This window comes from Gavialis gangeticus, unplaced genomic scaffold, assembly GCF_001723915.1.
Source record: "Gavialis gangeticus isolate Ggan-Ray unplaced genomic scaffold, GavGan_comp1, whole genome shotgun sequence".
Classification (NCBI taxonomy): Eukaryota; Metazoa; Chordata; order Crocodylia; family Gavialidae; genus Gavialis; species Gavialis gangeticus.
In genome coordinates, this window is record NW_017729033.1 from 94,494,598 (window position 1) to 94,509,888 (window position 15,291).

General features: G+C 43.8%; 1 protein-coding gene across 1 annotated transcript in view; it reads right to left on the minus strand.

Annotated features, from left to right (window-relative positions):
* GRID2 (glutamate ionotropic receptor delta type subunit 2) overlaps positions 1–15,291 on the minus strand; it is a 1,321,020-nt gene that overhangs the window by 369,939 nt on the left and 935,790 nt on the right. The window contains exon 8 of the mRNA XM_019526356.1: positions 13,907–14,008. Within this exon, the coding sequence (XP_019381901.1) occupies positions 13,907–14,008 (102 nt within the window). The remainder of the gene's footprint in view (positions 1–13,906; positions 14,009–15,291) is intronic.

The window sequence follows — 15,291 nt, forward strand, 5'->3', positions numbered from 1 at the left end:
TTCCGACCCTTAATCTATGAATCTATGAATCTATAAAATCAAATAATGACTTCAAACAAAAACACACTAACAAAGAAACAATTTATACTGATCTCTTAAGTATCCATCCATAGTCAGGCTTGGACATTTGGGTTTAGGTTTCCAGGCAGGAAATGAGACTAATTTGCAGCTCTAGCAGATTATTTCATAGGAGGTGGTGAGGTTCATGATGTGTATAGCAAATAGCCAGGTTATTCTGCCATGCATTAATCCTTGTGATGATTTTATTCATTCACCAATGAAATGAACACATCTCCCAGTTTTGCTATAAATTACAGTCATTTCACTGAACATTTTTCTTCATGTTTTTGGGCTATAAAAATGATTTCTTCCTGATTCACCTTGATAAACGTGAACAACAGGGAGAGAGAGAAAACAAGAAAAGTGGAGATTTGTAGCTGGCTTGAGAATTTTGTATTTTATACAACAAATAGCCCCAATAAAATATTTAAAAACTCTATGAAATGTTTTAAAAATAGTTTAGCTGTGACACGTGTGGCAAGAACAGAGTACCTGATGGTGCGATATATTATAAAGATGTTATTCTTGGCACTTGTTTGAATGACCTCACTTATTGCTTTGCTGTCATTTAAAATGTATGTACAGGAAGCCTTTGTACCATACTGCTATATTATGTATGTATATCTTACACACAAATATAGATAATATGTTACTTACTGATCCATGTCTAATTGCAATATGAATATTACAATCATAGGAGATAGCTGAGAAATACTTCTCACTTTTCATACTCTACTCCAGGACTCATATGAAGGAGAAGCATGTTTGCCTGTCATGCTGATAACATGCTTACAATGCACTATATGCATCCTGTGTACCTTGAAGTCCCCCCTTCATGTTACACATAAGCAGGGATTCTGGTTTTCTCTGATTTAAAAAAGAATCCCCAATTTTCAATTAGAAAAATAACCCCAAATCTACATTTTTCCATGATTAAAATGAAACAACAATATCTCTCTCTATGTATTAGCAGTGTTTCATTTAAATCATGGGAAAATGTGGATTTGCGGTTACTTTTTTTAAAACCAAAAATTGGGGATTTTTTTAAATCAGGGAAAACCAAGTTTTAAGTTGTGACCCAGCTACATGTTCAGTCAATTAATGGCATGATAACCCCCCCCCAATAAACTAAAAAGTTATTCCACAAAAAATGTGGAATAATTTTGTACCTTGTTCTAATCATACCACTAACTGAATGTGCAGCTAGGCCATGAGGGACTCCAAGCCACAGGGGGCCAGCACCTGCTTCCAGCCCCACAGCTAACAAGGCTTGCAGGTGTGGAGCTCACTGCAGGGAGAATGCTGCCCTGCTGCAAGCCTCCTTGGCTGTGGGGCTCACAGTGGGTTCAGCATCTTTGGCTGTGGGGGTCAGAGCAGGTGCAGCGGGAAGAATGCTGCTGCCACTGTCTCCTGAGCTGCGGGGCTCACAGTGGCAGCAGCATTCCCCTGTGTTGCCCGTGCTGTGAGCCCCACAGCTGACATTGCTGCATGGCTTGCAGTGGTGGCAGTGGGGCAACACTGCAGTGCCCCTCATGAGGTGCAGGGCTTGCAGCAGGGCAGCAGAGGGGAACAATGCCACTGCTGTGAGCCTCTCATCTCAGGAAGCTTGCAGCAGGGATAACGTTCTCCCTGCTTGCTCTGCTGTGAGCCCTGCAGCCCACAGTGCTCACAGCAGAGGCAGTGTGGGAAATTCTGCCCCTGCTATGAGGTTTGCTGGGCCCTGTCAACTGCAGGTCTTGTAGCTGCCGAAGCCAGCACAGGGGGAGCCTGGGATTGTGATCTCATGCATGTGTGGGATGGCAGGTGGTGCTCATTATATCCCATTGCACCTTTGCCTCCATGTGTAGAGGGGCCTTAAGAAAAAATGATTTCGAAATGTTTTTGGTGCTGGACCTGAAGGTGTTTACAAAGTGAGAACTGGAAGGGTGAGAAAGATTCATAGATGGTAAGGCTGGAACGGACCTCAGAAGATCGTCTGGTCTAGCCCCCTGCACCAAGCAGGAAAGAACTGGGAGTCAGGTGACCCCAGAAAGGTGACTGTCCAGTCTCCTCTTGAAGATTTCCAGGGTAGGTGATTGCACCACCTCTGCAGGGAGCTTATTCCACAGTCTGCACACCCTGACTGTGAAGAAGTTTTTCCTAATGTTGAGCCTGAAATGTTCTTCCATGAGTTTGTGGCCATTACTCCTGGTCTTCCCCTTGGGGAACCTGGTGAACAGTTGCTCACCAAGCGCTTGATGTACTCCCCTAGTGTAGCTGTAAGCTGCTACCAGGCCACCTCTCAGCCTTCTTTTCTTTGGGCTGAAGAGTCCCAGATCCCTCAGCCTTTCCTTGTATGGCTTGCCTTTTAAGACTGATCATATGGGTGTCTCTTCTTTGGACTCTCTCAAGCTTGTCCACATCCTTGTTAAAGTGTGGTGCCCAGAACTGGATGCAGTATACCACCTGCGGTCTCACCAGTGTTGAGCAGAGCGGATGCAGGCATGACTGTCAATATGGGGCATGAGGAACAGAACTGTATGAGAAAAGCAAAAGAAGAAGAGGGGCTAGACCTATGGAGGTAAAAAGTCAGAAATAACAGAGGGGAGAGGAGCCCTGGATCTATTATTAAAAAAAATAGATTCATTTAATAAGATATTTAGCACAGCCATCCTTGAAGTAGCCAGTCTTTTCTTTGCTGTCCTTTCTCTTTATTTCACATTCATTTACTGCTCCTCTTGTCCATCCAGTTCTCACCCTACATCATTTCTCATTATTTGTTTCTTTAGCAATACTTAAATACTTTCTTCTTTTTTCCCCCATAAGTCTTTGAAGGTATTTCTGTTTCTCTGAAGGAGCCATTATTACTCTGTACAACTCTGTGGTGAAGGTCAAATCTCAAAGGCAGGTACAACTTCTGAAACAAGGACTTCAATTCATATCTTACTCTTTATATTTTCGCTGTGTGAGTGCAAGGTACAGAACAAAAACAGGACTTGTAAAGGTAGACCACCTGTCACTGCCATATCCATGAGTCAGTTGGCCACCTTAAGGTTTTTAAAAATCATCCTACATATTCAAGGGCAGATCCAAAGGGGATGGAGTGGTGTGATCGTATCTCCTTTTTAGACCACGCTGTCATGGGAGCAGCAGCTGGGGCATATTTAAGTCCCTGAATCAGGTAAGAATTCCTCTTCACTACCCTCCATGCTCAGTGGTATGTTTTCTCCCTTTCCCTCCCCCCACCTGATGCTGCCACTGTCCCCAGCCAACCCAGGGCAGAAGATGCTCCAAAGATGTTCCTACCCCACTCCATTTGGGCTGTGTTAGAAGCCAGGCTCAGCCAGGGACCGCAGCAGTGGTGGCAGGTGGATTCCTCCTCCTTGTTATTCCCATACCCTGTTTTAAAAATCTTGGCTCCACCTATGTACACATTTATGTATTTAATGCTGTGAAGCAGATGCCAAACTATCTTGTACCTAATAATGTTTTCCTGGAAGATAAATTTATTTTGATATCTTGTTCCTCAATGTTTCTGGTAGGCCTTTCAATACCCAGTATTTCCTGTTTACAATTAACTTGAAGATGTGAAGAGCCACTCAAATGCAACCTTAGCACTTTCACAGTTCTTTAACTCTACAGTCTGTTGTCTTTCCAGTTTCTGTACACTTATTCAATTGGACAAAGTCAACAAGCAATATGTAGTCCTTAGTTCAATAAAATATACAATTTCTGTATGTAATATTTAACTGAGGGAAAAAAACCCAGATACATGCTGCAATCCACCATTCTGTATCCACTTATTTTCCCCCTTGCTCCCGACTGCATTTTCAGACTAACTCAAGGCTAAATGCACATACGTCTGACTTGGTAATCATCATCATTTTATATACAGTCTTCAGTACATTTCACTACCCTTTTGATGCAATGTTAAGTATTCTTCAGAAAATTTCTCCTGAATTTAGCATTGCTGCTATAATATTTTAAATCAGGAATTGTCAAACTTTAATAGCATGGATTTTATCTTTTTAGAGACATTATAGTGTGGTCACTTCCTATACTATTTGTTATTGCATAGATCAAATCCCAACTCATTTCTGAGAAAATAACATCTTTGTGATAAGTTTAGCAACTATTTTTTAAAGTGATATTAAAAGGAATACTTAATGTACGGTAGCTGATTTGTAAATGCAAAACAGCAACTGAAAACAAGGAGGGGAAGCCAAAATTAGCAAGCAGTTTCTGGATTATATTTTGGGACTATTGTATTAACACAGTTATATCTTGCAACTTCCAAACAAATTTGTTTTATTTTAAAACAAGCCTGAAGTTGTGTCAGATATTTCAAATGTAGCATATCTGTCAAGCTCTGCAACCCGAAAGTATTTTGTCAAAGTAAGCTCAAACTCTGGCAAGGTTTCAGGAAGGAGGGGTACAGAACACAGCTTGTGGCATGGGCCACTTGTGCAATTTAAGACAGAAAGGGCTGTTTTGTTCCATAAAGATGATGAAAGTTACTTTGATCAGGTTTAAATGAGATTGATTCAGAGATTTATAACTATACTGGCATTATTATGCCCCCCCCCCGCAAAATAAAAACAGAGGGTGAAATCTTGCTTCATATAAGGCAATAGAGAAGACTCTCAATCTCAATGGAGTCAGGATGTAACTCAAAAGACATCCAAAGAAAAATGTTATAATTTTTAAAATAACTTCCATACCAGTTATATCCAGGCAAGTGGGCTTGCTTTGGCATTGATACATTATGTCACAACCAACCTGGTTAATGCAAGAGGTTAGCAGATCATTGGAGATGCTGGGAAACTTCTAGCACTACTTTTTGATAAACTTAAATTTTGGGACACTGGTTCTAATGGTTTTTTGCAACTTTCAGAATATTTTATGAAAAAAAAGAACACAGTGGGTACAGGTTTGGTTTTGTTTGGGTTTTTTTAAAACCTAATATAAATGCTTTATACTTACTAGCTGATTTATGTACTTACACTCATGGTTCTCCAGTATTTAATCCAATCTTTTAATTCATGAAATCTCTCAAGAGAATCTTCTACTTATGATTGTTTAATCTACATCTAATCACCTCATCTTTTTCTAGTTTTTTAGAGATAAAACCTGCATGCACAAATGGGAGAACAATGAGGCAGGTGTTATTAGGTATGTCTGAGTAACTTTAAAAGATTCTTAAGTTAAAGATGATATTTATCCTGCTTACTATTTCACATACATTTCTGTTCCTTTATAACAGGGGTGGGCAAAATATGGCTCGCGGGCTGGATCTAGCCCATGGAGGAATTTTGTCTGGCCCGTAGGAAGTCCCTCTGTCCTACCTGACCCAGGCACTGTCTGGCTGTGGAGCATCCTGCCACTCCCTGGACACACAGCAGGGCTGGGGCAGCTCCATGGCTGGGAGTACCTTTCTAGGCAGACCAGGTGGTGACAGGTTCTTCCATCTGCCGCAGCTGCTGGCCCCAGACCCATGGTACCAGTGGGGACCCATGGCACAGCCCCAACCCAGTCCACCCCATGCCTGCTCCAGAATCATCTGCTCACACTAAACATCAGCAGCAGCAGTAGCGCTGGCCAGGCAGAAATTTGCTCAGCGCAGGGGAAAAGCAGCCCCTCTTCACCACTACCTGGCACTTCTTGCTACAGCCACCCAGAGCCCATGCCAGGCTGCCCTGTGGCACCTTTGCACTGCCACCACTTCCCCACAATGCAGCTTAGAGGTAGCAGTGAAAGTGGTGGAGCCACAGGGCATCCAGCAGGAAGTGCCAGGTAGCGGCAAAGGGAAGGGGCTGTTTTTCCCCAGTGCTGAGCAACAGTTTTTGCCTGGCCAGCACTGAAGCTGCTGCTGCCCCACCTGGTCTGCCTAGAAAGGCAGTTCAGCTGCAGAGCTGCTCCAGCCCTGTTGTGTGCTTACGGGGCAGCAGGATGTGCCACAGGTGAGCAGTGCAGAGCAGGCAAAGCGCAGCCTGGGGTCAGGGCTATGGTGTGGGTTCCAGCTAGTCTGCTCCTGCTGGGGTGAGTCTGGTGCAGGCGCGGGGTAGGGCAGGGGCTGTGCACTGTTGAAAGTGGTGCGGAAGCACTGTAGGACTTGCAATCTCCAGCCTGTTGAGAGTTGCAGATGGGTGCTGGCCAGCTCAGGGGAGCACATGGAGCTCCCAGGCACACCCTACCACAACCACACCCGTCCCCCACATAAACACACAATTGCACACCCCACAAACACTGCACCCATCCACACCCTCCCCCACCTCCCACACACACATCCCTGTGCACCTCTGGGGGGGAGTCCTGCTCAATGCTACACACACACCCCATCACACAGACACTCACACACCCCCCACACCTCATACCCACCCTCCCACAAACTGCCCACACTCATCCCCGCGTACTCCTCCCCATGTATTGTGGATATGGGGTTGGTAGGGGGTAGGGGGTATAAAAGTAAGACTTCATTTTGAGCTATTGTGCAATGACCTCTATATGCATGATGGAAATGCACACAAAATCAGGACAACAATATTTTCAAAACAATAAAACTAAAATATATTATTGTGGATGTTGGATTTTTAGTATATAATTTGGTTTTTTCCCAGTTCCGAAAAGTTCCTGGCATTAGGTTGAAAAGATCACAGATCAGAATTTAAAGGGGAAAAAAAAACAATACCAAAAGGACTTAAGACAGTGCTTCCCAAACTTTTCCTCAGCATGACCCCATTTCTGACCCCATTTCCTCAACATGACCCCTCACTCCCAACCCACAGCCCCCCAGGTGCCCCTCATTCCTGATCCACAGCCCTCTGGCCCTGCCAGTGTCCCTCACTCCTGACCTGCAGCCCCCCATGCCCCCAGGTACCCCAGAGCCAGGGCCCACAGCCCCCTGCCCCTCCCCACAGCAGTGACCCAGCTCCGGCTGCTGCCCAAGCAAAGTATGAAGCCCAGTTCCTGCTCCCCGTCTCCTCCCCTGCGGGAGGCATGGTTGGAGCAGAGCGTGTGGGGGGAAGGAAGGATGCAGGCTGGCTGTTGTGGGCTTGGGGCTCCCTGCCCTATTGCCTTCCTCCTAGGGACTCCATGGCTGAGCAGGTGCAACCTGCCATGAGAAGGAGTGCTGCACCATGGCCACCAAGCTCAGGTGCCTCCTGCTTGCCCAGCAGAAGTGGGGGTGCAACTCTGTGCCACCACACCTCACCTTGGCAGCTATGACAGTGTGGCGGTCCCTCTCGTGCTGGGTCCCAACCATTGGGCTGTGGACATGGCTCCCACGTGGCTCCAGCCCCAGTGCAGCCCTTGCCCTGCTGTGGGCAAAGAAATCTCATGACCCCAACCACTGATGTTGTGAAACCATTTGGGGTCACAACTCACAGTTTGGGAACCACTGACTTAAGGCATCTCCATAGCTTTGGTGGAAGTACTTGGGCACACCTACACGTGCATTAATGAGCTGTAGTTATGGCACATTAAGTTTAGCACCTGTAATAACAGGTACTAACTCAATGTGCAGTAACCAGTGCTACTGTGCAATAGTGCGGGTGCACAGTCTTTTGTGACAGTAGCATGCAGTTTACTAAGTCTACTGTGCATTAGCACAGCTTTTGCCATGACACAGTATAACTTCTTGTGGCATTTTCTAGTATGTCTGGCTCTTATGGATCTTTCACGTCTTGCCATCTCTTTGGGAACCAGGTAGCTTGGTGTTGAATTATTAACCTTGGAAGGCTTCCAGAAACTCTCACCTGCCATGTATTTGATGGAAAATAAGTCTGTTATCGGGAGTAAGGCGTTATGTCTCGCCTTCCCTGGGACCCTCCTCAATTCTGCTTGTCCACCTTCCCTATTCGGTAACGCTTGGTTGTGAGTTCTAAGCAGTGTAATATAGCCATTTTGGCTCATTCGTAATCATAGGCCTCTTCCCTGGGGATCACCTTATATGCCACTTGAGCTTTTCCTATAACCAGGGACCCTAGCTGGCTTGCCCACTGCAGCCAGGCCAACCCCATTTGTAATGCCATCCATTCAAATAACTCTATACACCTTCGCATCATCTTCTTTTGTCATTTTATGCATACAGAAGGTGGTCCAATTTCACCACATCCATTCTTGCTGTTGCAGTGCCTGCTGTTGTTGGACCTCTAATACTTTAGTAACGGCATATAACGTCTGGCCCAACAACTTGACCTGGGGCATTAGATTTATCTCCCTTTTATATCAGCCTTCAGGGTTGCCCCTTCCTGGTTGTTCCCAGACAATGCTCCAATTTGTAGCTTCCCGTGGTGTTTGCTAGTACGTCTGACTCTTATGGATCTTTTGGGACTTGCCATCTCTTTGGGAACTGGACAGGTTGATGCTGAATTTTTAACCTTGGAAGGTTTTCAGGGACTCTCTCTTGCCATGTATTTGATGGAAAATAAGTTCGTTATCAGGAGTGCGACCCTCCTTAGTTCTGCTTGTCCATCTTCCCAATTTGGTAGTACTCAGCTGTGAGTTCTAAGTGGTGTAATATAGTCATTTTGACTTGTTCATAATTGTAGGCCTCCTCCCTGGGGATTGCCCGATATGCTACTTGAGCTTTTCCTATAACTAGTGTCCCTAGTGGTCCAATCAAGCCCAAAGGCATCTGGGATCCACAATTCTGCTTTAGATAAGTACCTAAGTTCTCACAGGCTTGCCTCAACCCCAGGTGCCCCTTCCTGGGGCAGCCACCACTGCCCCTCCCTGGAGCTCTCTCCTCCTCGGGGCTCTTCTGGCCCCACTTGAAGTCTCACTTCTGGTCTCCCCTGCTCCGATTCTGTCAGAACTTTTATCCCTCCCTTGCAGGTGGTGAACTGGCACCAGGATGCCACCATAAGGTGGGTCTATGCCAGGGCTAGACCTGATCCCAGCTCTTCCTGGGCTTGCTGGGCTTTTTTTTCCTCTTTCACTGCTGCGGCGTTTCCCCCCGTCATGGTTTCACTGCTGTCAGACTTCCGGGTCTCGGTAGCATCCTGCCAGCTCAGGAGTTTTCCTTTCCAAAGTAAGTTTTATCTCAAGGCATTGCCCCTACCACACACACTCACATGCAGTAGAATTAGTCTACTGTGCATTTAGCATCTCGTGTAGACATGCCCCTTATGTGTTTAAGTTTAACCTGTGGTTTATTGCTTGGATGGATCAGGTCCATGGTGCTGAAGACCTATCAGGTCTGAACTTTAAGTTCCTTAACCACAAATAAATATGTTTTTTAATGATATTTATAAACTCTGTGTTTGAAATATCTCAGAGAAGCATAGAAAGCAACAAGAAGTTCCCAGTGATCTCAACAACAAAATACTCACTGATGTCAAATCAAGCAAATACTTCATTCCACGTGTTACATGCACACCTCTATAGATACACTTCTATTGATGACTGATGTTTTATTATGCCTAAAAGATCTTCACTGATTTCCAAAATATAATATTTTGCCTGAAAGTTGAATGTGAAAATATTTGTTTTGTTTTATTTCACAGAACTACTGTCTCTGTCTGAATGATAATTTGCCTTAGATAATCTTAGTAGAATAAATTGGTTTACTTACTTTCATTTTTGTCAATATTAATATTTACCAAGTTTTCCTGGCTCTAATTTAAAGGATGTTAATAATAGACGGACTAAATCCTTTATTATTATTATTCAGGGAAGAGATAATTTAAAGCAGACTGGGGATACTGATACTAGTAATAAGAGCAATATTGCCATTCTTGAACATTCTGTCTATATTATTCACCTCATTCTCAGTTTTCTGCCTTTTAAAAACTCTTTCCATTTCTTTCATATAGTGTATTAAGTTTTTAAACACCAAAAATAAGGCATTAGGTGCCTAATTTTAGGCACATTATTTGGAAAATATTGGCTTCTGAGATTTGGTGTGTAAAATTAAGTGAACATAAATTAATAGTGGATCACATTTTTGCAAGACTCGAACCACCATCTCTCTGACTAACCACACTAAGCCTTACTAATTATTAAATAGAAAAGGAAAATAAATATATTGCATATTTTTCTTATAAAGTGAGGCTCAATTGACAACACAACAGATAAATGAGTTTTCATGAACCACAATTTAAATATCACTGGATTTCCACTGGTTGCAGTTATGATTGGAAACACATTCCTTTAAAAACAAATGAACAAAAAACCCCAGAAAACCCATTGGCATCTGTATTCCAGCATCAATCAGTATATGAGGGTTGTGGTGAGGAGACTAAATTTGCCATGTGATGCATTTTTTAACGTTGTGTCTTTTTTTTTCATTCCACCCTAATTACTAGCACGAGCAATTATTTTGTGTGTGAGCATATGCACCAGCTTCTAAGTTGCTAAATGTCATAATTCAACTGTTTGACAGAAGAATCCTCCCTGACAAACTAACTGAAATGATAGCCAAAAATAACATTACATAAGCTGGCAGGGAGTGGGTAGGGTTGGGTGGGAGGACCAGGGGATTCAGGATACTAATTTGAATTTTTGTTTGATAGAGAACATTTGCTCAATGCTTCTATTGCAAGAAAATTATATTGAGTCAATTTAAAAATTGTATCAAGCAAAGTACAAAGGCCAGCCATTGCTGCTGTGATGCTATTTTGATGAACATCCAAGTACAATATAACCTCATAAATCCGGATATCAAAAATCCAGAATTATTGAAATCTGGCACTTTTTAAAACTACACTCCACTGGGGACTTGTGGTAGCCAGTCCCGGAGCAGTGGAAGGGGAAGCTTGCATGTGGCGGTTGCCGCCGCCATCCACCACCCCACACTGCCGCTTTGTGTGCGGCCGCTGCTCCAGAAACAGCCACCACTACCCTACCCCTCCCACCACTCTGGGATCGGCTGCTGCTCTGGTTTAAAAAATCCAGAATTTTCACATTTTGACCAGTGCTCAGCGCCGAGCATGCCTGATTCTTGAGGTTATTCTGTAGCATCAAAGAATAATAATAATAATAATAATAATAATAAAGTAAATACAGCTTTGTCTCTTCATAGTTATTTACTCTATTACAAAAAAAAGCAACAGGTAAGAAGTACAGTTTTCTCCAACAAGATAGACAACAGTAAAAGCAGGCTGAACTACAATATTGACAGTGACTTCTAGAAAGCTGTATTTTAAACTGCCACAAGGTAAGACCCAAACAAAGAACAACAGGGAAGGAAATGTGTGTGCTAACTGAGGCCCTACTCCTCTGATATCAGTCCTAAGCCTAGATAAGCCTTTTTCTTTGAAAAGTAAGTCTTCCTTTCTAAGGAAGACAATAGAAACAAGTGATAAAATGCAGCAAGAGAAGGGAGACCCCCCTTAATTTGTGAAGTTAATTATCTTTTAGGGACTTGAGCAGGTTTGAGTTACACTTAGGCACCTAATGGGTGAAACTGGTTCTGAATATTCACATTCTTCTTCAGATGACAGTATCTGATGAAGTGAGCTCAGGCTCATGAAAGTTTATGCTATATATTTCTGGTTTAATTAGTCTGTAAGGTGCAAATCTACCCTAGCTTCTGCCAATCCATCTTGGCCAGGGACAAATCTTCAGCAAGATTTGAGTACAAAGGTGACTTAAAGCAGTCTTTCTACTTCCCCATACTGGATAGAATGGGTTGAGCCAGTACCACCACTGTGAATGGCCCAAGAGACGATGCATCCTTTGCAGAAGCCTTGTCAATGTTTCTTTCCCCAGGCCAACCCCCCAACTTGAGAAGCCAGTGGGAAGAACAGCACAGAAATCTTTATGCTGGCTCTCTGTCACCAATGTTTCCTCTGATTCTGGTACGACCTTCACTTGATCAACAGAGAGGCTTTGTTCCAACAGTGTGATGCCGGGTGGACATAAAACAAAGGAGAATTTGGCCCTAAAAACTATAGTTTCATAGTAGGTAGGGTAGGAAGGGACCTGAGCAGATCATCAAGTCTGTCCCCCTGCCCTGGGCAGGAAAGAATGCTGGGGTCATATGACCCCAGCTAAGTGATTGTCTAGCTTCTTTTTGAAGACTCCCAGGGTAGGAGTGAGCATCACTTCCCTTGGGAGTTGGTTCCAGATCCAAATGACTGTGAAGAAGTGCCTCCTGATGTCTAGCCTGAATCTACTCTCAGTCAGCTTATGGCTGTTGTTCCTCGTTACTCCTGGTAGTGGTCGGGGGAACAGGAACTCCCCCATAGGCTGCTGGTCCCCCTTGGTCTGTTTGTAGATGGCCACCAGATCCCCTCTCAGCCTTCTCTTGTGGAGGCTTAACAGGTTCAGTTCCCATAGCCTCCACTCATAGGGCCTGCCTTGCTGCCCCCTGATCATGCAAGTGGCCCTCCTCTGGACCCTCTCGATGCTGTCAACATCCCTCCTGAACTGCGGCATCCAGAACCGGATGCAGTACTCCAACTGCGGCCTGAACAGTGTTGTACAGAGGGGGAGGATCACCTCCTTGGACCAGCTCGTGATGCATCTGTGGATGCATGACAAGGTGCGGTTAGCCTTCCTGACCGCGTCCCCACATTGGCAGCCCATGTTCATTTTGGAATCAATAATAACTCCAAGATCCTTTTCTGCCTCTCTGCTGATAAGAAGGGAGTTCCCCACCCTGTAGGTATGCTGCTGGTTCTTCCTCCCCAGGTGCAGTACCTTGCACTTGTTAATACTGAATCCCATCCTGTTCTCATCTGCCCACCCCTGTAAGCTGTCTAGATCTAGTTGCAGCCTGTCCCTCTCCTCCAACATACACACTTCTCCCCACATCTTAGTGTCATCCGTGAATTTAAACAAGGTGCTTTTCACCCCTTCATCCTAGTCACTGATGAAGATGTTGAACAGTGCAGGCTCGAGGACCGAGCCCTGGGGGACTCCACTGCCCACATCCCTCTAGGTCGAAAAAGATCCATCCACCACCACTCTCTGGGTGTGGCCCTCCAGCCAATTTGCGACCCATCTGACTTTGTAGGCATCGACAGTCACCTAATTTCTTAATGAGAAGGGGGTAAGAGACAGTGTCAAAGGCCTTCCTAAAGTCCAGGAAGACTACATCCAGTGCAACACCTGCATCCAAGGATTGTGTGACCTGGTTGTAGGAGGCCACCAGGTTGGTCTGACAGAACTTGCCTCGAATGAACCCATGTTGGTTGCCCCTAAGCATGTTCTCCCCTGCTGGCTCCTTGCAGATGTGCTTCTGGGTAATTTTCTCAAAGAGCTTCCCCAGGACTGAGGTAAGACTAATGGGCCTGTAGTTTCCTGGGTCCTCCTTCCTCCCTTTCTTGAAAATGGGGACCACATTGGCCCTTTTCCTGTCCTCTGGCACCTTGCCAGAGCACCACGAGCGCTCATAAAGCCATGCCAGGGGTCCCGCAATGACCTCTGCTATGTTATTTCACAAACTAACATAACTCACCCTAAGCTAATCTTTCATAATTTCTGAGCACAGTGGTTTATTTCAGACTGCACTCAGTTTGACACAGTAGTTGGAAGGCAGCTACTTGTTATGTACTGTTTAGTTTTAGCTAGGAAATTGTAACTAGCAGGCTACTTAGTGTTGCCTTCCTGAGTTAGTGCAGCTGGACTGCCTAATTTACCAGGCACCTATAAAAGAATAGCTTATAAAGTGTTTAATTCCCAATTCAAAATGAACTTTATCGGTAACAATTATTTTGTGGAAAATTCCCCATTGATCTGGTATTGGCAAGCGGAAACTTTACTCTGCAAGAGTTCACTATGTTTTGCATTCTTGGTTAAACTCTGTAATTTTTTTTCAAAATTCTTTCTAGTTGCTCTTAGTCAATAACCTATTAGTGGAGAACAAGAGGGAGAAAAGTAGTATTCCTCTAAATGGAAAATGCTCATGATCTCTGCTTACCAGTACAGTCACCACACGCAGAACCACCCCACGCATGTTATTCTCCAACTTTCTGTCTGTTAGTGACCCATTCAGACCTGTGACAGGATTCCAGCAGCCAAGCTGAAAAATAAAATAGAATTTGTCACCTCATTGCCCATAAAATTTTGCCAGTCATTCTTCTTATGGAGCTTGAAATGGGGGCATGCCACACAAACAGAGCACCTTCTGGAATCAATGGGATGGAAAGTTAGAGGGGTTTGTGCACAGATTCCTTTTTGAATTGCAAATGAAGCAATTAGAGATATCAGCTTGTGCTTTTAAATACCAATGCACAATGTATGACAGAATCCTGGGTTGTGGGGAATATTCATTGCTTTATAAGAGTTCAGCCAGGACTTTTGAATTAACGACAAGCATTTAAGATGTGAGGTGGCTATTACAATACCTATATGTCACTTCCAGTGATACACTAATTGGGAAAATAATGGCTAACATAATTCCAGCATGGTGTCTATTGCAGCACAGCTCCCTTATTCAAATTTGATGAACATTATGTTTAATTATACCTTATACTTTTTGATGAGAAAGAAATGTAGACATTTTAAGTTAGGTTAAAAGTCCCATTTAGAAATGATTGGTGGGGGGAGAAATCAACAGATGGGCAAAACTATAGTGTCTGGAGGATTTTTAATGAGTGGTGCAGGGAAAAAAAAAACTATATTTACCTAGTTGCAGAATATTTACCTATATTTATTAGGCTGTTATGGATAGAGGCTTTTCCTAGGGTCTTGCAAAGATTAACTGCTTTTTAAATCTTACTTCACAAAAGGTATTCATCTATAATTTATTTGTCAGAAAGCATCATTGGCTTTCACTCCTAGATAATGGCAGGTGCATTTCTCATGAACAAAGTATCTGTGCCTCATCCCCTTTTAGAAAAATAAGTATGCTCATTTGTTAGCATTCCTGTAAGATTTTTTGGAGTGCTGCTTTCTTTTGAAGTATTATGTACGAAGATTACCAAAATCCAATCCACATCCCTGTGGACATGCTCTAAATGCCTTCAGGGGACTTTGAATAAGAGCCTAAATACACTGAAGAATCTCCTAGGAGCCATTTCAATGTACTAGAACTGAGGTAGTGCTAAAAATCACTGGCTTAACCTGGTCATCAGTAGTTTACTCTAGAGGGTGTTTAATGAGACTTCCCCTCAGAGAAGCCAATCCATAGTCTACTTGGGACAACACTATAAAGTCTGCAAATGTGACATTGTAAATTAAAAAATGAAGCTCTAGAATGGCAAAGCACTAGAACAAGCTTCAATGCCCACGCAGTTTCAAAGAGTGCACCCGTTGACTGTCAGCAAAGAAATTAATAGGCCAGAAATTGTTCTTTGTATAACA